At 36.3% G+C, this 21,758-nt stretch overlaps 1 protein-coding gene across 1 annotated transcript in view; it reads right to left on the bottom strand.

Moving 5' to 3' along the window:
• The window catches only part of CNTLN (centlein, centrosomal protein), a 191,099-nt gene that overhangs the window by 135,836 nt on the left and 33,505 nt on the right, over positions 1–21,758 (bottom strand). The window contains exons 5-7 of the mRNA XM_015280215.4: positions 7,087–7,221; positions 6,319–6,498; positions 277–410 (exon numbers count right to left, since the gene is read on the bottom strand). Of these exons, the coding sequence (XP_015135701.2) occupies positions 277–410; positions 6,319–6,498; positions 7,087–7,221 (449 nt within the window). The remainder of the gene's footprint in view (positions 1–276; positions 411–6,318; positions 6,499–7,086; positions 7,222–21,758) is intronic.

Raw genomic sequence — 21,758 nt, 5'->3', positions numbered from 1 at the left:
TCTATCAGATTTTACACTAATTAAAAAGTTAAAGACAGGCTTGAATTTTTTCTAAGCTAAGGGCATTTGCCCTCTCCATTTAAATGATTATGTCACTTATACTTTGTCACTTATAGTGAAGGTTGGTCATTCTTAAACCCAATGCTAGTATTAAAGAGTCTGTATTTGTTGTTACGCATTCAGACATTTTACACTTCATGGAAAAGTATGCTATGAAAATGCACTGCTTGAGAAGATTCAGAGTTCAAGTTAAGTTTCAAATCATGAAATGCTTACTTAGTCCTGTTCATATCACATTCTTTTTGGGAGAGTTCTTTCTGGTTCACCGCTAGCTGAGATGACAAGTTACTGCATTTACTGCTTAACTCTTTTAGTTGTTCTCTTGCAACCGTTAAATTGGTTTCCAATGTCTGCAAAGAAAACATTTAGAGTATATTGTAAGTAATATATAGGAAAGAGTTGAAATCTACTGAAAATTATGCATATTATCTACAAGTCTAGCCATATTGTATGTGCAGACACATACATATTTATTTTTACATTATTTACACATACACATTTATTTTTACATACATTTGTATTTGTGTTTTAAGCAAATATAAGTACGCATATGTGCATGTCTGCATACATAGAAAATGTGATATCCAGGAAAACAGCATGTCAAATTTTAGGCGGACATATACTCTAAGAAGTTTCACCTAATTAATTTGTTGCGCATAGTAGAATAAAGTCCTTGCAAAGCAATATGACAATATTTAACTACTGATAAAACAGTGCTTTTTGCATTGGTATCAAACAGGAAAAAAGTTACTACTTACAAAAACCAGCTATACTTTTATTGTTTAAAAGTCTCCAAAGATTGTACAGTATTTAACATAGGAACTAAGAATCCCAGGTATAAATTTTTTGTGAGACTTCCTGTCAGTCTCAGATGTTCTTAATTTGCACTTTTAATTCAGAATAAGAAATGGTATACAAGGATAAAAAAAAATGAATTGCTCACTGATAACAAAGTCATAACTCCTCTTTTACTGAAAGCCTAACTACAGAAGTTAGCACAGTATGAGGGAAATACAGACGTGCAGAGCAGGCCAGCTCACCCAAACAAGAATGACATGTCTCTACACAGTGATCTTAACTAGAGCTCTCTGGAAGTGTAGGAGCTTAGAATAGCACTTTAGATTTTAAGAAGCTTTGCATGATTATCCTGTGATTCAATTCTATGATATTATGATTCTCCCAGGGTGTTTTGAGGCAAGAATGAAAACAGATATAGTACATCTGTATCTAGATCAGAGTTTCAGAGTGTGGCAATGCCTCTAGACCTACTTCGATACAACACTACTCATAATTACTTATTCTCAGTATGGCAAGTATTCTTGGATTTATCTATAAATCAACGTAAGTATCTCCTAGGAGGGCAGTGTTTGAAATTTTCCACTTAAATACAGACTTAATTAAAGAAATAAAGAGTTGCTCATATTTCCCTTTCACCAATGATATCACAAGTATCAAAATAATTTGAAATGCTGAAACATAGTTCCCTGAAATTATTCACTTTTGAACTGCCTTGTATAAAATAGCACAAATGTTACATATCTGGATGTATCAGAAGTGCACTACAATCAAATTCTTTGAATTTTGACACTAAACATTACATCCTGTTAAAAACAGTAACCTTAAATTGGAGAAATGAAGATAATACAGCAGAAAAATGTGGCAAAACATTACATAAGCATTTCATCTACTTCATACTGAAGAACAAACCCCAAAAATTCAAAGTCAAGGTGAATTTAAAAATAAAAATAAAACATGAAAAGAAATACACATAGATAAGCCATGAAAAAGCACAGTTTTGCACAGGTGGTGAACTCAAGGTGAATTAACACCAAGGTTTTACTTGTAGCTTCAAACACAGCTAGGAAGTTTTTTTTTAAACACAGTTCCTTTGTTTTCATGTTTTTGTTGTTATGAATTGAGAGAACATTTTTTCAAGTTCTCATCTTAACAAAACTAATTATTCAGAGGAACTAAAATTCCAGACTCCTCTTGACACAGATATCTGTTTCTCAGCATGCTTCATTTTAAAAGAGAACAACTCTCACTGTGTCTTTAAAAGCTTTAACCTTCAGACATGAGGTACTTTTAAAAGTACCTTGTCAACTAGAAAATAACAAAACACTATGCAATTCTACTGTCTTTTAGGTCACCTCCACTTAAAATTGGCCAGTCTGCACTTTTTAAAAATTTAAATTAAATGGACAATCAAGACCTAGCAGGTTTGTGTTTTTTTCTCTCCACTTTTACAAGTTGAATTTCAGACCCCTTGTTCTGTTTCTAGTAGTAGGTCTGGAAACAACCAGATCTAGTCTGCAAAAGTGACACTTTTTGGGTAGGTATCATTTAAAAATTCAAACAATTTTTATCTATAAACATTTCTTACAGTCACTTGAGAACAACAGTACAATTCCATTATTGAATCTGCTCATAAATTATCTTTTAAAAGCATTATAGGGACATCTTATATTACATTAGAACATAATCTGCAGCCCACTACAGTGTAGCGTGATAATGTTGTATTTAGTCTCTGAGGACAGGGAAATTATTATTCTTTATTGTTTGTAAGCAATCCTGTTAAGAGCCAATCTGCCATCCAATATTGATTCCTGAGAGCATTGAGTTAGAAAGAGGGAATGTCAGGAACAAAAAGACAAACTCAAATTTAGGTTTAAGGTTTCTAACAAATATTTACAGGAAGACTATATGTAAAAATGGTGGTGAACTATAAAATCAACTGCATGACTTTTACAAATGCATACTTAACCAAATGCACATAAACAATTATGAGGCAACATATTATTACTTCCTAGATGTCACATATAACATTTCCCTCCTGCAGATAAGCATTTTAATATGCTTTTCAATCCTTCCAAAAGTCCTGTAAGATAACCAACTTCACCTAAATCTGTCCACTACCAAAAAGTGTATAGTCACTTGTCTAACCTCACATAGGAAAAACAAGGTGCAAGTGGGGGCATCAAGATCACAGCATATAGTGATTTAACACAAATGGGCAGCTAAGCTCTACAAGGCCACTCTCTCACTCCTCCTCCTCAGAAGGACAGGGGAAGAAAATATGACAAAAAAAACCTCACAACTCATGGGTTGAAATAAAGACAGGGAGATCACATCTCAGTTACCATCATGGAAGAAACAGACACAGCATAATCATAGCATCATGGAATGGTTTGGATTGGAAGGAACCTTTAATATCAACTAGTTCCAACCCATCTGCTATAGGCAGGGACACTTCCCTGTAGACCAGGTTGCTCAAAGCCCCATCCAGCTTGCCTTGGAGATAAGGGAGATTCACGTAATTTATTGCCAATTGCTAACAGACTAGAGCTGTGAAAACTAAGAGCAAACTGAAACCACTTTCCTCATCTACTCTCTTCTACTTCCCCTCTCTGAGAAACAGGGGAATGGGGGCTTCAGTCAGTGCTTAACACTATCTCTGCAGCTCCCCCATGGGAGCTTAACACTCTATCTCTGCCCCTGCTCCACGGGGGGTCCCTCCCACAGGATGCTGTCCTTCCCAAACTGGTTCTGTGTGGGTTTCCCACAAGGCTGCACCACTCCAAGCACAGCTCCAACATGGCTCTGTGCCTTCAAGAGCCCACACCCTTGCATACACACAGGTCCCCACAGGCAGCACATTTCTGTAAAGATCTCCAGAGCAGCTGTATTCTTGAGCACATCAACTGCTCACCTCAGTTTTTTGTCATCTGCAAACCTGACAAGCATGCCTGCTACTCTTCCTCCAAGTCACTAATAAAGACATTAAATAAAGTAGGCCCAAGTTTAATCCTGCATTATGCCACTTATTACCAGCCACCAGAGTATAACCTATTAGCCACAGCCTTCTGAATTCAAGCATTCAAGAAGTTTGTTGTTGCTTTTTTTTTTTTAACATGTTGTTACTCATCCATCCACCTGTAACATCTTAGACTGTACAAGAAAATGGCAAGACTATGCAAAAAAAAATCTTGCTAAAGTTAAGGTCAATCACATTCACTGCTGTTCTCTTCACAGATGCAGTCATTTTATTGCAAAATAGGGTTTACTTAAGTCAAGAATGACTTAGGTAAATCCATACTTATTGCTTATAGTTGTTTTCTCATTTATGTGCCCAGAAATTGATTCTAGTAAGACTCTCTGAGGACTGAAGTGAAGCTGACCCATCTTCGGTCTTGGATGATGCTTTTTATTGGAGACCTCAACTTTTGACATGAATTAACCCTCTCAGCAGTCCTGGAAGCAGTTCAGCTGGTCCCATGGATATCAAGTATAAGTCAAGTTCTCTTCACTAACTCCCACTTAATCTTCTGCTGATAGGTACTTCTGAAACCCCGTCCCTTTTGTAAGCTTTATCTATTGCCTCCTGCCACTGTTCAGTACTTCCTGCCAGGAAAAGGACTGTATTTTCCTTGTTCAGAGTTTCAGTAGTGCAAAAAATTACTTTTATTAACTCTACTCACTTCAAGCCTCTACAGTAGAAAGGCTACCACTTCTCCTTTGTGCCCACACAATGTTTCTGAATTCATCCTATGTAGTTCTCAATACCTGCACACTGTTTTTTTTATTTTCCTGCTATACTCCGGTATTTGGTGATGAGTTCTGCTTAATCAAGCTGGTTTCCTGATGCAGCCACTTGTTTTCCAGCCACCTGTTTTCTTCAGTATGAAAGTGGAAGACACCTGGACTTGGTGGAGGCTGTCTTTGAAGTCTTGATAGCTTTATAGCTTTTCCTGAGTTCTTAGGTGCTCATGGGATTTCCACCTGTTTCCACCTATTCCCAAGCTGAAAGCCCACTCCTTAATTCTAGGTCTGTACTGTACTACTGTCCTCTCTTCATCTTCTCAGGCTCTTGAGATTAACAATTTCATGTCCACAACCACCAGGGCTTCCATTGATTATTAGTTCCCCGATTAGCTCTTCCTTGATTTTGAACAGAGATCCAGCTGCATGTCATTCCTGGTTGGCTCAGGAAGCACCCTTCTCACAAAGTTTCTTCTGACACACTATCTTGACTTCATTGTCCCCCCAATACAAAACATCAACACTACTTATTCCAATCCCTGAAATCATATGTCTGTGATGCACGCCCTAGTAGCCAGGAGAACAGGCAGATTAGGAATTTTCATTGTTTTATTGAAGGTGTTGGTAACAATTTTCAATAATTTATCAGATATTACAAGCCATACCTTAAACAATTTGAAATATGTAAAAACACTTCTAAGTTGTTAAATCATTTCACTCAAACTGCCAGCAAGCCAATCATGTTCTGAAAATCACAATCTTTCATCACAACCACTCCAAGGGCTATGATTTGCAAGAACTTAACTTCTTATGTTGAAAGATCTAAATGAAACTTTGTACAAAGGTTTTTGATCAGTAGAAGAATCAGAAGTATTATCAAAACAATTAAATTACTGGGGAAGCAGGAGGGGGAGAGGTTGAGGAGAAGATGTTTCCAGGCAACATGCTGATTACACAGTTGCTATATTCAATATACCGGAAGGTGATGTACATTGATGGCATAAAGGAAAACAGTGTTGTAAGAATTCATTAGCCATTTTAATAGAAGGATCCACTGACATGTATGTGAGACAATATCAAAAGCTCTGATACCATGTTTGCAGCTTTTTTTTTTTTTTAAATACAAAATTAAATAGAAATTGCCAATTTTCTCCTAACAGGACAAAGTAACATATAAATAAAAGATACAATATTCTGTACAATGTATCCAATTATTTCCTTTTTCTTTTTATCGTAAACAATGGAAATAACTTTTTAGTATAGTATATTCAATAATAAGGCCTCCACAGTGGGAGCTCTCTGGAGTTTAGAACACAATTTATTCAAAACTGCAGTTAAAGTTTTAATGTGTTCTTCCAAAACAAATATCAGGTCTACTGCAACCAAATTATAGGCAAGTAAATAATATACTGAGAAAAAAAATTGTGAATGGATAATACTTTTAAGCTTTTATTATTTCATATATATTTTATCTTAAAATACAGTATCTTTTATTTTTTAATGATTACATTTTAAGATGACTATTTGAAGTCAGATTCCTGCTTTGCAACATCAATTTTTAAAAAGCTGTGGGTCTTAAGTGAAGGAATGTAAATGAATGCAAGTCCCCACTGGTAGATTTGAATATATAACTTGTTATTTAAAGAAAATAACTTGTAGTGCAAATGTCTGGAGAAGTTATTTCTGAAATAACATCTATGAATCCATTCCACCTCATACCTTTATTCTGGCATCACTGCCACATTTTTCTGCTTTCCATTGTACCTCCTGCTTCCTCAGTTTCTCCAGGTCATTTAGCAGGTCAGCACAGCAAGCATTTAATCCCTTATTTTCCTCCTCCAGGCTTTTTATAACCAGTCTGTTTTGCTCTTCCTTCTTCTGTGCACACTCCTCAGTGTCCTGTAGAACAGTACCACAAGGGCCGATAAACAAAAAAAGTGAGAACTAATCAGCAAATATAAACTGTGCAGTTTTACCCTCACAGCAGCTTCTTCTATATTTGATGGCCAAGGTCACCTGTGTACTTTTATTGGCCTCTTTCATGCAGGTGGAAGGGTCATATTTTTTAGCTGGATGACAGCTTTGATGAGTACACATTTGCAAAGAGCCCATTAATTGATCAAGCTGCCTTTGATGCTGTCCCCAGCTATTTTTGAGACCCACACAGACATATCCTCCCAGACCTCGGCTTTATCAATTAATAATGCCAGTCCCATCAGAATCTAATTACAAGAAGCCACATCTTCACACTCCTACTTTCTTTGCTCCATTTCCATCATTAACTATTTATCTGAAAGTTATAAAGCTTGGATTCTTGGCTTTAAAGCATCTTCCTCAGAGTTCATATGTGAGCAAATGGTAAGGTATAGCAAGGCCTAAGGCAATTTTTTCTCCAAGCTTGTCACTTTCTGTGCCACAAAGGCTGACACTGCTTAAAGAACTACTTCAAAGCTACAGTCTTACAGAACTATGTACAAGTCAATATACCTTAAGTTCTTGGCTTTTATCTTTAAATTTCTGCTTCAAGTTACTGAATTCATTCTTCAAACAGGCATTTTCTTCATCCACAGCAATTTTTCTCTGAATTAAGTTATTTATCTCTTGCTGCTGTCCTGAGAGTCTCTATTAAGAAAAAAAAAATCTGCTAGACAAGAAGCAATTATAAAAAGAACATGCATGTACTGAAACCACATTGGATCTATGTTACGTAAAAATCTACTATATGTAATTTTATAGCATTCTTTTCATTTTGGTACTATTTCAACCATACCCAAAACTGCACCACCATAAAACACAGTAATGGGGAACTAAATATTTGCTGTTACTGAACAAAAAATCTGATAAGTGCAGAAATGAACAGAATCATCCAGTCAAGCTTAGACAAAGACAGTCATTTGTACAAATTATATTTGTGGTTGAGAATTACATTAAAAATACTTTTTGACTTACACTTTCAACACACCAAAAATCTAGCCACAGAGATGAAAATCCTCCAAAATTCATGAAGAAAAAAATTACTAAGTGAGGAAGCCGGAAATATTATATCACCATATGAAAGGAATTACGTCTAACTGAATTTGCAGCTCAAGTAAGCAAGACAAGTCTGTTGAACAATGGCAACTACTTTGTGTACTCCACATAGCAAAATCTCAATGTCATCAGAAAAAACAGTTTCAACTTTTTGTGTTAGATTCTTGCGTTCTATTTTTAAGGCATTCACATTAAAGCATCTCTAGTTTTCAATATATATAGCAGCACTCCACATTTTTCCTCAGCAGCATGTTTTAATTCCATGTACTGCTGTGACCCTTGCACTAATCAAAACAGCATTTATATACATTATTTTCATAGTAGTAATGCTATAACTGAGGAAAAAGCTTTTGTCTCAGGGTAGAAATACAAGTGCTTTGTCTTTAATGTACTATCTAAATGAAATGTACAGAAACATTAAAAAAGGGTCAACATAAGGAAGTATATCTTCACAAGGTTTGCAAATTCCAAATGGTTAATTCTGCTTCATACAATGTCAGACACAAAAAAGAAGAAAAACATGTTAAGAAAAAAACCAACAGGCATCAAATAATAGAGCTGAAACTGCATCCAATAACCACTGCTTTTAAACCAGCATGTGAAAGTTAGGACAAATAGTACCAATGTCATTAGTGCAAACAGTATCCATGTCACCAATAAACACTAAGTAATTCACCTACAGAAGAAACCTACAGAGTACAGGTAGCAGCCATGAATACAAAGCAAGCTATGCAAGGGCAGGCTTGCTCAAGTGCTCTACAGTGTCTGTGCTGTGGTATCCACAGCATCCATGTTGGACCAATAAGCTATCCACAATCTTCATAGATAGATGGAGCAATTTTGAAAACCCTGTTCTGAATACCAGCATCTCCACGAGATAGAAATGTTCTTCCCTGTCCTCTTAAGCATTATGCTGAAACACCTGACAACTAGTTTAACATTAAAAACAACTTTTTCAGTATTCCTGGAGCTAAAACATACAAAAAGCAGTAATTTCACATATTTGATTTTAAGATAAAGGCTGTTAGGAGTTGTTTCTTTATTATCATTTAAGTCACTTGTGAGCTACAGTGATAGTAGGGCACCAGAAAGATGTGCAGTGACATTAATCTATGTATTTAGCAAAAGTCTTAGTTATTAAATGTATCACAGTTTCTTTTTGTGGATTGTATCTTTGCGTTCATCCGTTCCATCCTTTACTTTCTAGCAGAGACCTTTATTTTAACTTCTGCTGAGTTACAACAAACGTCTGCTTCTCTTGTGTAGACCTCTTCCCTTTTTCTACATATCCTCACCATTCTAGCAAATATTTTTATTGTTCTCTTTTTTCTCCTGCCACCATCCTCAAATATTTTGTATACATCATTCCTCCATATATAGCAATTCATTTATCCTTCCAAACAGTACTTCTATGCAAACTTTTTTCTTAATATGGCAACAGTTATTACAGAGTGAAAACCACTGCGTTACAGAGAGAAAATATTTTTCAGGAAAGAACAAACCTTAAAACTGGTTCAGCATAATGAGAAAGGGAATGAAACACAGCTAGTTTGTGTAGCAAATACTGAAAACAAACCAGGAACAGATAATGTTTAGTGAACAGTGTAGGGGGGAAATGAAGATATTTTATTTTCCCTGACAAAATCAAAAAGTTAAAAAAAAAGATAAAAATAGAAGCCATGGTAGAATTCAAAGATTATACAAAATGACACATTTTCTAACAGAACTCCATAAAAGCTGGAAAAGAATGAACTTGAATTAAAGAGAACAGAAAAATTAAAGCAAAATCAAGAGAAGTGAAAGAAAATACAGAAACTTCATTCTCACATACTGGAATTTTTCCTCACATATCATTAATTCAAACTGACCAACCAACCAGACAAAAAATACTCAGTGGATTTCATTAATACACCTTTCTACAGACAGTTCTGTCACGTTAAGACTCAAACGTGAGTATACTGAACTAGTTTCTATTTAAAACAGTGTTTACTTGATAATTAAACCTCGAACCTCTAGCACAGTTGTTTATTTTTATAATATAACTAACTCCCCTGCAGAGACCCATTCTACAGCATTGGCATTTTGAATAAAAAGAATAAAGTTAATGTTTTCCTAAAATTAGAGATTCATAATCATTCTTCCTTCTCTTCCAAAACAAAGATAAGCCAGAATTCAGAAAGCTGTAAGAAACTTTCTTCAGAAACATAACACAATGCATGACCCTTCTTAGTATGGATAATTTGTTTTATAAGATGCTACCGTTTATCCACAAATTCAGTGTAAATATGCTATACTAACTTCACAATATTCTAATAATGAAATTATTGAAGTACTACTGACAAGTTTAGAGGAATGCACAGAGTATTTCAGATCTGATTCATATATATGCATGTATATATGTACAATCAAACTTTATGCATGTATAATGCATGAACATAAAAGAATATAGGTGATGTGCTAAAAATCAGCTTGTGCATTTTTCTAATGTACTTAGAAATAGTTTTGCATAACCAAACAAACTCAGCTAGTTTGGGTTTCTGTTTTTTTTCCGTTTGCTTTTATATTTAATGTATTTTTTTAAATTCTTGTCTCCTTGATAAGAATACTTGTATTTTTGTCCTTAAAAGGTAGTATGGGTTTACTGCAAGACTGACAGCATGCATTTAGCAGACATTAAAGAAGAGACTGAGAAATCAAGAAATGTAAGCTTGATCAAAGATTCCTTTCTTGCGTATTCTGAACCTACAAGACATCAGACTTAACTTCAAAAAGCAAAATATTTGTTCAGACAATATTACAGTTACAGGAACAAATTGTTGCTGGCAAATAATCATTAAGTTGCATTTTTTAAAAAGTATGAATCTGTATTACCATTGAAAGCATTAGTTACTTTGTTTGCTTCCCTCCCAATCCCCTAGTTCTAACAGAATTCATGTAAGCGGCTCCTTTGAGTCTTCCTTCTACCTCATTATTGCTTGTTTAACATTTAACAGGACAAGTATACACCGAAAGAACATTTTAGAAATTCTACCTATCTGAAAACATCTGTTTAATAGAGTTCAAGACTCACAACTATACACCCACAAAATCTTGAAGTTTAGCTCCAGCTCTTCTAGTGTACACAAGTTAAACTGTGGTGAAATTATGTGTGTATATATATATATATATATAAAGCATATGCTAAGCATGTATGTTATGCATGTGAATGCATATACTTAACATATATACATATGTTTCATACGTAACATACATTCAAAAAGTAAAATCAGAAAGATCTTTGGGTCCAGTTTGTAATGCAATGCTTTCTAGCAGTGTGGATAATAACAAAGGCATGAAAATACAACCGAAGTAAAAATACTTATTTCAAATGTTTGTTCAGTACTGCTAGAATGGAATTTTAAACTCAAATAAGCTCCTTACTTTGCATACTTTGCAGCATAATCAGACAGATAACCTTGAATCAGACTTGCACACTAATTTCTTATCCCCACAATTGACCCACGTAAGACTTTAAATCAATCAAATGCAACTACACCATATCAACCACTACGCAGCAAACTCACCTGGGTTTTCTACAAAGTCATCTACTGTGCAGCATTGAAGCATTATTTAGGTAAGCTATACCTGCATCCTGTTATGTTTCGAGGCATTTCCTGAGTACCATTCCGTATGCTCTAATCTTTTCTTCCAAATGAATTGAACTTTTACTCTCCTATCTATTCATTTCATACACTTACAGAGAAAGGAAAAAAAAAAAAAACAACAAACAGGAATACTACTCATGAGCCATGACTGGGTAGAAGCAAGAGTCATGAAGAAGAATTTCTAAGATACAGACAATTAAGTAATTTATCATCTGGCTTTGCCTACGTAGCTGTTCTTAGATTTTGCTTCCTCTAACAATGGATTACACATACAGTAAAAGGAATTGAGTAAAGATTGATTTCTTACAGCAGAGAATACAAGCAGTGTTCCTAAAGGACTCTCCCACCCTGGTAGGCAAACAAAACAAGTGAACCAGAAAAACAATATACATATGATCGAACACACGGGGCAACCACTCACATGATGGTATTTTGACAGACTTAGCCACATAAAACACACATCAAGAATTCACCAAGTTCTGCAGTATCCATTGTTTTTGTCTAGATAGTATAAAATACAGGTTAATGCTACAAAAGAACAATCTCAACTTAAATTTTGCATTGACTATAGTCATGCTTGTTTGAATACAACAGGACAAGAGCAAAGTTCAATAGGCTGTTGACATCCTAGAGCACAAGAACTTCTGAACATAAATAAGACACTTCCAAAGGTTTCCCCATAGACAAGCTAGCAAATACAAGAAAGATGTGAACTCACTCTAAGGAAAATGGAAGGGATCTGCTGTTACACTCAGTTGAGAAGAACCAAAGAGTATCACTTCTACACTGTCAACATCCAGAATGTTCCAGGCAACAGTATGTACCAAGAAAAAAAATACAACTCTGTGATCCACTAGAATAGATCCAGTATTTGGGGAAATGTCATTCTAGAATTCATTTTTACCCTTTTCCATGGCACCTCTTTAGCTACAACAAAATAAAAGTGTTTTCCCTTGCCCCACCCCAGTAATGTCCAATTATTTGCTGGAAATAACTACTTTTATTTAAATATTTTCATATCAAGCAAAGAAGCAAAATCACAATCTAAGAAATAGATTAAAGCAATGGGAAAGAGTTCTTTTAGTTCTGACTCTGAAAGGAAACATGTCAGAGTCTTTTAAAGGTTGCTACATTTTTCAGTCAGCATTTATTGTGAATATATGCACAAAAATATACATATTTTTAAATAAACTTTATTTTTATCTGGCAGGAGTTTAGACAGTATGGTACCTCATGCAAGACAGCGGAAATGACAATAAAGATATAACTCCAATGTTAGGATTTTGTTCCGAAAAAAAAAAAAAAAATAGAAGTCTATAACTCTTGGTTATTGTGTATGATATTTCATCTTGTGTTGTCATAGACACCATCACTGAACTTCCAGTCTTCAATGAAAGATATTTAAACATAGCATTTTGCACACAGAAAGGACTATGAAATAACAGCTGTACTTACTATCACTGCATAAGAGGGGGAACTGATGTTTTTAAGAGGAGAAAGATATCCATGACACTGCAATATAAAACTGGATCAGACCATATCATTGAATTGGTATGGCCAGGTAGATAAAAGCAGGGTGTATTTCATGTAAACAAGTTAACTCAGATATCTATAGATAGTTTATCACGATATCCCTAAAAATCATTCTACCAAAATACAAAGATAACAAAGATACAAAGATAATAATATATCCTTCATTACTGCTGCTAAAGATATAGAAATACCACAGGGTAACTGATTTCTATAAACAGAGGGATGAAGCTTTTAATGAAAAACCTGAAGCCTCCACATTGTGATTTAAGTCCCCATCTATGACTGTAATAAAAGGACACACATTCAATTTCCACTACGAAAGAAGTTTGCAGCAGTATACTTATAACGTACCCTACAGAAGATAAAAATGAACACAAATAAAATAACTTGAACTAATAAGAAACTGAAGCATTTATTTCAATACAATTTTTAATGAAACTGACATCTTAAGTGAAATTAATTTACTACATACATTATTCTATTACTCATTAAATAAAAGTGAAAATATTCTCTCTTTTAAAATAATTTCCTTCAAAACTTCTACTTCAACATCTACATCTATATTCTCCCCACTTTCAACACCTTTTTCCACATCAACTACTTGAGGTCAACTTATGCTTCCAAATTTCTCTCTTCCCTTTCAATTTTCCTTTTTTCCTAGTAAGAATTAAATGTACCAGCAACCATTCACAGCTTTTCTTCTCATGCTTTCAAATTTCTCTTTATGTTTTTCACCTTCATTATTCCTTGTTGTTTCTAAAATTGAATACTCAGAAGCACGTTTAACATAGACTATTCCCAACCATATTCAGATTCAGTCTTCCCACAAAAAGAAAACTTAGAAAAAAACAAAATCAAACAAAAGAAATACAGTCTTTATTTTCTGATGTAAGATAAAAGAAGCTCTAAGTAAATAATTCATGCTGTTTGTTATAGATGGCATATGTGGTATTTTGCAATCTGTATGCTGTCCTTTCATAGTCAAAATGACGCTAGCCATTTATGATACAAAATGCAATTATCCACACAATTCCAAAACTAAAATGCTGACAAAGCTAACTGGTTTTACAGTACCCTTAACAAAGGATGACTGTATTCAGATACCTGCACAACTTAGAACTTGACTCCTGACAAGGCCAGGAAAAACAAGTGGAAGAAAAAACACAGCTGACGTGTATAGTGGATTAAAATGTAACTCGTGCAACAGTACTATACATATCTCATTATTAATTCCTATTTTTCATATTTGCCCTTAAGCTGTAACAATCTTAAAGGAATTAAAAAAAGAAAAAAAAAAAAAAAAAAGCAAGGAGGGAAGAATTGAAGTGCAGGAGACTGCTTAATTTCCCTACCATCAAATGTTTGTTTTTATACTGTTCTGTGCTTTCTAAGACTCTCTGAAATTAAACAATTCTAAGGATTTACCTAATAAAATAAGTATGAAGCTGCAAGAAAACATCAGCAAATTCAGCCCCATCACTAATAAGAATTTTTGAACTTCTGTTTCTACCAACAATAGATGTGAATTAAAACACAGTAAATTACAGATGTATACAAGAAAGAAATCTCTTCCGTCATCTGTTCAAATGTTTTTATCAACCCTTTGCATGCTGGAGAAACAAGGCAGGTCTTTTTTGCAGTTGGAAGAAGAAAGGGAGATTCTTTACTACACTTCCATTTCAAAAATATCAGGTAAAATGGTTTTACAGAGAAGCAGATCTGAAATATGAGTATATTACATCATTTTGCATCTCCTGTCACCAGTTGGTCTTACATCTGAATTCTCACCTGACCTACAGATTAAGGAAGGTTCATAGAGTATAATCCATTATAAAAACTGTGTTCCCCTCTGTCCCCTTTAGGCTTGTCTGATGTGATTAATTTGGTGCCTTCAGCAAAGTTTGCTTTCTTAACTGTACTACCCAACAGAATTTCTCAGTATTTCAACACACATTAGAAATACAGCAAGACTTCATGTAGTGACATCATGTAGCCTTGCAACTCCAGCATCTCACTTTCACTAGCAGCAAAATAACTATTTATTGCCAGCAATCTAAGTGCATGACAGTACCAGCAAAACCTTATGTGTACCACCGCTTTCCAACTTAGCTCCTCCTAACAGCTACTCTGCAGAGCTTACTTTTGCCTGCTCGTAAGAAACAAAGTTAAACTACTCTCTTCACTCCTTACCCTCTCCTGCTAATCTGTAACACAAGTGTTGCCAGCATCTGTGTTTCAGTACTGACAGTGGAAGCCAAATACTGCTTCTGGCACTGGTACCATAAACAGGTTTGTTGTCTCTGACACAAGAGTCACAAGTTCCTTCCACTTAGAGAAACCTTTTCACAAGAACACACTTCTAATTCAGAAATCATGCAGCAATGTTGAAAACCTGACTGTTTTCCTCAAAGGGCAGCTCTTAAGGTAACCACAAGGTTGACAGAACAATCTACATGACAATCTTGCCATATCACCTCTAACACCACCTTAATCCTTTCCTCTTTTGTCTAGTGGGTCTCAATACCAGGTCAGATTAGATTTTCTATATGATCTCTAATGCTGTACAGTAAAGCAGCACAGCCGAACCTATTGATTCTTTCTCTACTCCATCTTCTCTATTTGGCAGCTGTTTTAAATGATGCAAAGCAGAAGTCCAGCCCTCCAGGTCAGGCAGTAGAAAATCCCTCCTCTTTCTTTCATCCCACTAATTTCAAATCAAAACCAATAATCTACTAAACTGAGCTTTTCTCTTCTCTTTATTGCAGAACATGATCTTGAGAAAACTGGTTCTTTTTTTCCTACATCTGCAAGGCCTGCAGAAGGTCAAGTCTCTGTCTCTGGAACTGCGTATGACTGTGAGATCTGCAGAAAAGGACACCCAAAAGTGTTTAGTCGTAACACAGCAGTATTTCATTACACTCACATACATCAACATTGCCAGATCAGGTAGAGGAAATGAAGAACAGCTGTTGCTATGACCAACTTCTCTAAAAGCTCTTTCTTCAGGGTGGCCAGCAGATTCATACTGGCAGTACCTAAATTCAAAGGGCACATCGTGCTTCTTTCTACTACTGCTGTCTTGAACTTGAGGAAATCTCCCTGCATTTCAAATAAAAATTCTGATACATGAAAAGAATCTTCATCAACAATGTCCTTCAAGGGGAAATAAAATTCAGCTTCACCTTCTCAAGATTATACTAATCTTAAAATGTAAAAAAAAATTTTCACTAAAGCAAACATAATACACTAAATACATGCTTGATTGCAGTATTTATAGGTCTCATTCATTGGAGAAACTTTCTTGCGAAGTTTATAAACTCCACATAATCTCATCACTGCTGACACAATCAGCTGAACTCTCTGTTACTGAAATTATTCTCATGTCCCTCATTACACAAGAATAAGCGATGCTATATGCAACTGGAAATAAAATGTTAAGATGGCAATAATAAATGTATATGTTTGTCTTAAGCTAATAGCAGCATTTTATTGCAAAAAAAAATAGTCAAGTGAAGATACAAAATTTAAGAAAAAAATATTAGCATTAATTAATGCTTGAAGGCAGAATGATGCTTCCTTCAATTGGACCCCTTAAGGAGGCTTTAATATAGATTTGCACAAAAAGCTGAAGATTTTCAAGTAGACATAATGAGGCAAGCTAGTACTATTTTAACCACTCTGGAGTATAATCAGTTGATAAGATTTTGAAATGTTACAAGGTCTAGGACAAAAAAGATTAGCTTTAGTTCCATCGGATCAAAATTAAAACCTAATTAATTAAAAGTGCCATAAAGACAAAAAAAATGTTTATTGCTACTTTTGTTCATCTATAATTTCATCATCTAAAATAAACTGATGAAGATAATTTAATCTATCAATTTCATGAATGGAAGAAACTGAATTTCAGTTCCCACCTTGTCCTCTCAACTGACAGTTTATGTTACATTAATGTATTCTTTCAAAATCTCACCTTATTTTAAATGAGAAACAAAGAAGAGGGAAAAAGAAAAAGCCATACATGACAGCACCCAGTGATCTATTTCTTGAATGCACACACACAAATATTACATATTAAATAGATCAGGAAGGAAAAGTTTTCAAAGCAAAAAGGACAATGAAAAAAAATATCTGCAGCTGTAAGCCCTTGGAAGAAGGATAATTCAAATTCTAGGAAAATGATATATTCACATAAAGACACTAGTTATAAAAACTACAAAATTAGAAATGGCATATGTGGCAAGAACAGAATGCTACTGAGAGAAGTTTTTAAGTACTGCTTCATGATTCTGTGGTGCTAAAGAACCTGAGTTAGTGAAGAAACTTGGTAGGTCAAGTTGACAGTTGAAGGTGAGGTCTTCTCCAGCCAAACTGATTTTGATTGTATGACTATACTAGCCACAGAAAATAAAAATATCAGTAATAACACCAGTATCACAATTCATCCATCAAGATCAAAGGAGTCAGATTTTTTTTAAGTTAAATTGCAATCAAAGACTATATTACTCACATTTCTAAATTAAACACATTAGAAGATTTTTCAATAATATCCTAAAAAAAGAAAAAGAACATCTTCAACCAGATGAATTATCTCAGTACAAAGAAAGTTAAAATTAGCTTTCAGCAGTGAATAACTATATGTAACTCATCTACGGCGTGAGGAACATTATCTACTATTTACAGTCATTTTAACTGGGCTCCTAGACATGTCAGGATAAACTCTAAGCAGAGTACAAAAGAATGAATATCTCATGTTGTCCTTCTAGGGTTCTGTTGCTGTTACTGTCAGAAACACCAGCTTACACACATGTAAATCTACAAGAATCATCATTTGTTTGTCTTTTTTTCCCCCATAGTCTTCATGGATTTGTACAATCAGCTGACAAGTGGACACTCGAATTCCTATTAAAATAATAATCTTACAAAAATATTACTGCTGCAACTGAAATCCCTATGTGATGCATGACAGGGAAGGTAAAACCAAGAGAAAACGACTGGACAATCTCACCTTTCTAGAGGTAATAGATTGGTAGACTGCAACATGTAAGCTTGAACTGCTGCTATCTGTATTTCACAGAACAGAATTTCTGGTGCTATTAGTGTCAAAACTGACACTTCCATAAGCAATATATTTGCATGTTAATTACAAAAATAATATCTTTTCTCCTTATATGAGCAAAGAACAAATCCAGAAAGACAAAACAATTGAGAACGATTTTCACTACTTGCTCTCTAAGCCTGTTGGCTCCAAACCGCCAAGAATAATCCACAAATTCAGAAAACAGTCCAGTGGCTCCTCAGCAATTCGATGAGGCAAAGTCAGAATGCTACCACCACTGTTTATAGGTTTTATGTACAGCACTAGCATCTGAGATCAAATTTCACAATCCCATCAATGATACACTATTGGAAACTACATGAAATCATTTTACTGTGACATGTTTCAGCTGCCACAATCACCAAAAAAAGTAGCTTCCATTCTCTACGCCACTTAATTCTTCCTATTGTGTTGACCAGCTCTCCTTCCTCTGGCTGCATCTTTTCCTTGGTTCTAGTTACATTTCCATCCTCCCTCCACTTTCGGATCGTAACTGTATCACACACAATCAATTTCAGATTTCTGACCAATTTCAATTCTAGTCTGCAAAATTGATCTGCAAACTCAGACAGCAATCTCATGGAGTCATATGCTACAGGTTCAAACGCTGTCAAAGCAGGAAGTCCTCCTTAAAAGCACATTAAAGCACACACACTTCCATAAGCTTCTTCTGCAGGTATTTTCTTTCAGGTAAGGATATGGTAGAAACACAGGAATAGCCATGAGCTGCTGCTAAATAAACATGATGTGCATAGAAGCACTAGAAACATTACAAATTACATCTACAGCCATGATAGACTGATAATACAAAAATAGAACAATAAAAAATAAAAAGATGATTGATGTTTAATGAGTGTTTCTAGTCAGATAGCAGGTGCATAAACTTTATTATGAAGAAATCAAAAGAAGGAAAGCTCTTGAAACTAGAATTTATTCTACTGCCTCCACAACCTACACCTCTTATAAAACAATAAAGTCCCTAAGTAAAAGCAATTAGAAGTGGGAGGAAATTCATCTAGACTTAAGGAAGGAATTTGACACAGTTCCCCATAACAAACTTCTCTCCAAATTTGAAGAGTATGGATTTGATTGGTGGAATTTTTTATGTACAAGGAACTGGTTGCAAGATCATACCCAGAGAGTGGTGGTCAATAGCTCAAGATTCAGATGGAGATCAGTGACAAGTAGTGTCTGATTCAGTACTGGGGTCAGTGCTCTTTAATACCTTTATTAACAACACTGATGGTGGAATCGAGTGCACCCTCAGCAAGTTTATGAATAACACCAAGCAGTGAGGTGCAGTCAACATGCCCAAGGGATGGGATGCTATCCAGAAGGACCTACACAAGTTCCAGAAGTGAGCCCAGAAGAGCCTCATGAGATTCAACAAAGCTAAGTGCAAGGTCTTGCACCAAGGTCATGGCAACTCCCACTACCAATACGAGTTTGGGGATGAAAGGATAGAGCACAGCACCAAGGAAAATGACTTGGGCTACTGGTAGATGGCAAGATGGACATAAGTCAGCAAAGTGCACACGTAGTCCAGAAAGCCAATTGAGATTTAAACCAAATATAGGGAAAAAGTCTTTTACAGTAAGAGTGGTGAGGAACTGGGACAGGTTGCCCAGGGAGGTGACAGATGTCCTATCACTCAAGACTTTCAAGGTCTTGTTGGATAGAGCTCTGAGCAACCTGATCTAAGTGTACATGTCCCTGCTCGTTGCAGGGGAATTGAACTATATGATTTTTAAGAGTGCCTTCCAACTCAAATGATTTTGAAATGAAATGGTCTGGATAAAAGGACATAGTATACCCTTACTGAGATGTTGATGGCAAAAGTAGGAGGTGAAGGTTAGAGGCTCTGCTGCCAGGCAGAAGAACCTTGACAAGTTAGAGAAAAGGTTCTAAAGAAAACTTGCTCTACAAGAAGTAGACCAACCAAACTGATGGCCTTCTATGATGTCAAGACACGACTGGTAACGAGGGAGAGCAGTGGATGTTGTCTGTCTTGACTTCAGCAAGGTTTTTGACACTGTCACCCACAGAATTCTTGTAATGAAGCAAAGGAAGCATGTGATAGATGAGCAGATAGTAAGGTGGATTGAGAACGGGCTGACTGGCAAAACTCAGAGGGTTCTGATCAGTGGTGCACGGTCTCACTGGAAATCTATAATTATTAGCTTTTCCCAGACGTCAGTACTGAATCAGGTCATGTTCAGCATCTTCATCAATGACTTGGATGAAAGGATAGAGTTCACCCTTAACGAGTATTCTGATGATGCAAAGCTGGGAAGAGTGGCTGACACACCAGAAGGCCGTGCTGCCATTCAGTGAAACCTAGATGGATTAGAGAGCTGGACAGAGAGAAGCCGTACAAGGCTCAACGAGAGCACGTGTAGAGTCCTACATCTAGGATGGAATCACCTCACACATCGGTACAGGTTAGGGACTTCTGGAAAGGAGCTCTGTGGAGAAGGACCTTGGTGTCCTGGTGGACAAGGGGTTGGCTGTGAGCTGGCAGTGTGCCCTTGTGGCCAAGAAGAAGGCCGATGGTATGCTGGGGTGCATTAAAAAGAGCCTGGCCAGCAGGACAAGGGAGATTACCCTCCCTTGTCTACTCTGCCTTGGTGAGGCTGCTTGTGGAGTACTGTGTCCAGTTTTGGGCACTGCAATTCGGAAAAAACAGAAACAGGAGTTCTAGAGAGAGTCCAGTGAAGGTCTACAAAGTTGATTATGAGCCTGGAGCACCTCCTGTACAGGGAAAGGCTGAGAGACCTGGGACTGTTCAGACTTAAGAATAGAAGGCTGAGAAGGGATCTCATCACAGTTTGTAAGTATCTCAAGCGCTGGAGTCAAATGGATGGTGCCAGGCTCTTTTCAGTGGTGTACAGTGACAGGACAAGGGACAGTGGACAAACTGGAACACAGGAAGTCCCATACAAACACGAGGAAGAACTTTACTGTGAGGGTGAGAGAGTGCTGGAACAGGCTGTCCAGGGATGTTGTGGAGTCTCTTTCTCTGTAGATATTCAAGACTCATCTGAATGTTTTCCAGTCTAACCTACTGTCAGAACCTGCTTTAACAGTGGAAGTAGGACTTGATGGATCCCCAGAGGTTCCTTCTAAACCCTACAGTTCTGTGAAAAGCACAGTCCTGCACCTAGTGAGGCACAACCTCAGGCACCTGGAAGCCACCCAGATAGAAAACAGTTCTGTAGCTGTTTGGCCATGAGCCAGAAATGTGACCTTGAGGTAAACTGGTAAACAGTAGCTGCATGAGGTAAAGTTTTATCAGCAGGTCAAGGGAGATGACCCTTTCCCTCTGGTAAAGCACTAGTCAGTCCATATCTGTAGTGCTCTGTCCAGTGCTGGACTTCTCCATACAAGAGTGACATGAGCATACTGGAAAGAGTCCAACAAAGGGACATGAAAGTGATGAGTGCAGAATACATCACATGAGGAAAGGCCAAAAAAGCTGGGACTGCTTAGTGAAGAGAAGGCTCAGGGGAAATATCACCAATGTGTATGAACACATGAAGAGAAGGTGCGAAGACGACAGAGGCAAGCTCTTTTCAGTGGTGCCTGGCAATGGGAGAAGTAGTAACGTGCACAAAGTGAAACACAGGAGGTTCCCCCTGAACAGCAGAAAACACTTTTTCACTGTGCACGTGATAAAGCACTGGCATATATTGCCCAGAGAAGTTGTGCAGTTTCCTTCCTTGCAGATATGCAAAATCCATCTAGAAATGGTCCTGGGCAACTGATGCTAGAAATAATCCTGCTTCAGCAGTAGGGTGGACTACAGGACTTCCAGAAGCTCCTTTCACCAAGCTCACCCAGTCAGTGATTCTACAAAA

The sequence above is a fragment of the Gallus gallus genome, chromosome Z (genome assembly GCF_016699485.2).
Source record: "Gallus gallus isolate bGalGal1 chromosome Z, bGalGal1.mat.broiler.GRCg7b, whole genome shotgun sequence".
Taxonomy (NCBI): Eukaryota; Metazoa; Chordata; class Aves; order Galliformes; family Phasianidae; genus Gallus; species Gallus gallus.
Note: the sequence above shows the minus strand (reverse complement) of the source record. Positions and strands in the feature narration are given on the sequence as shown.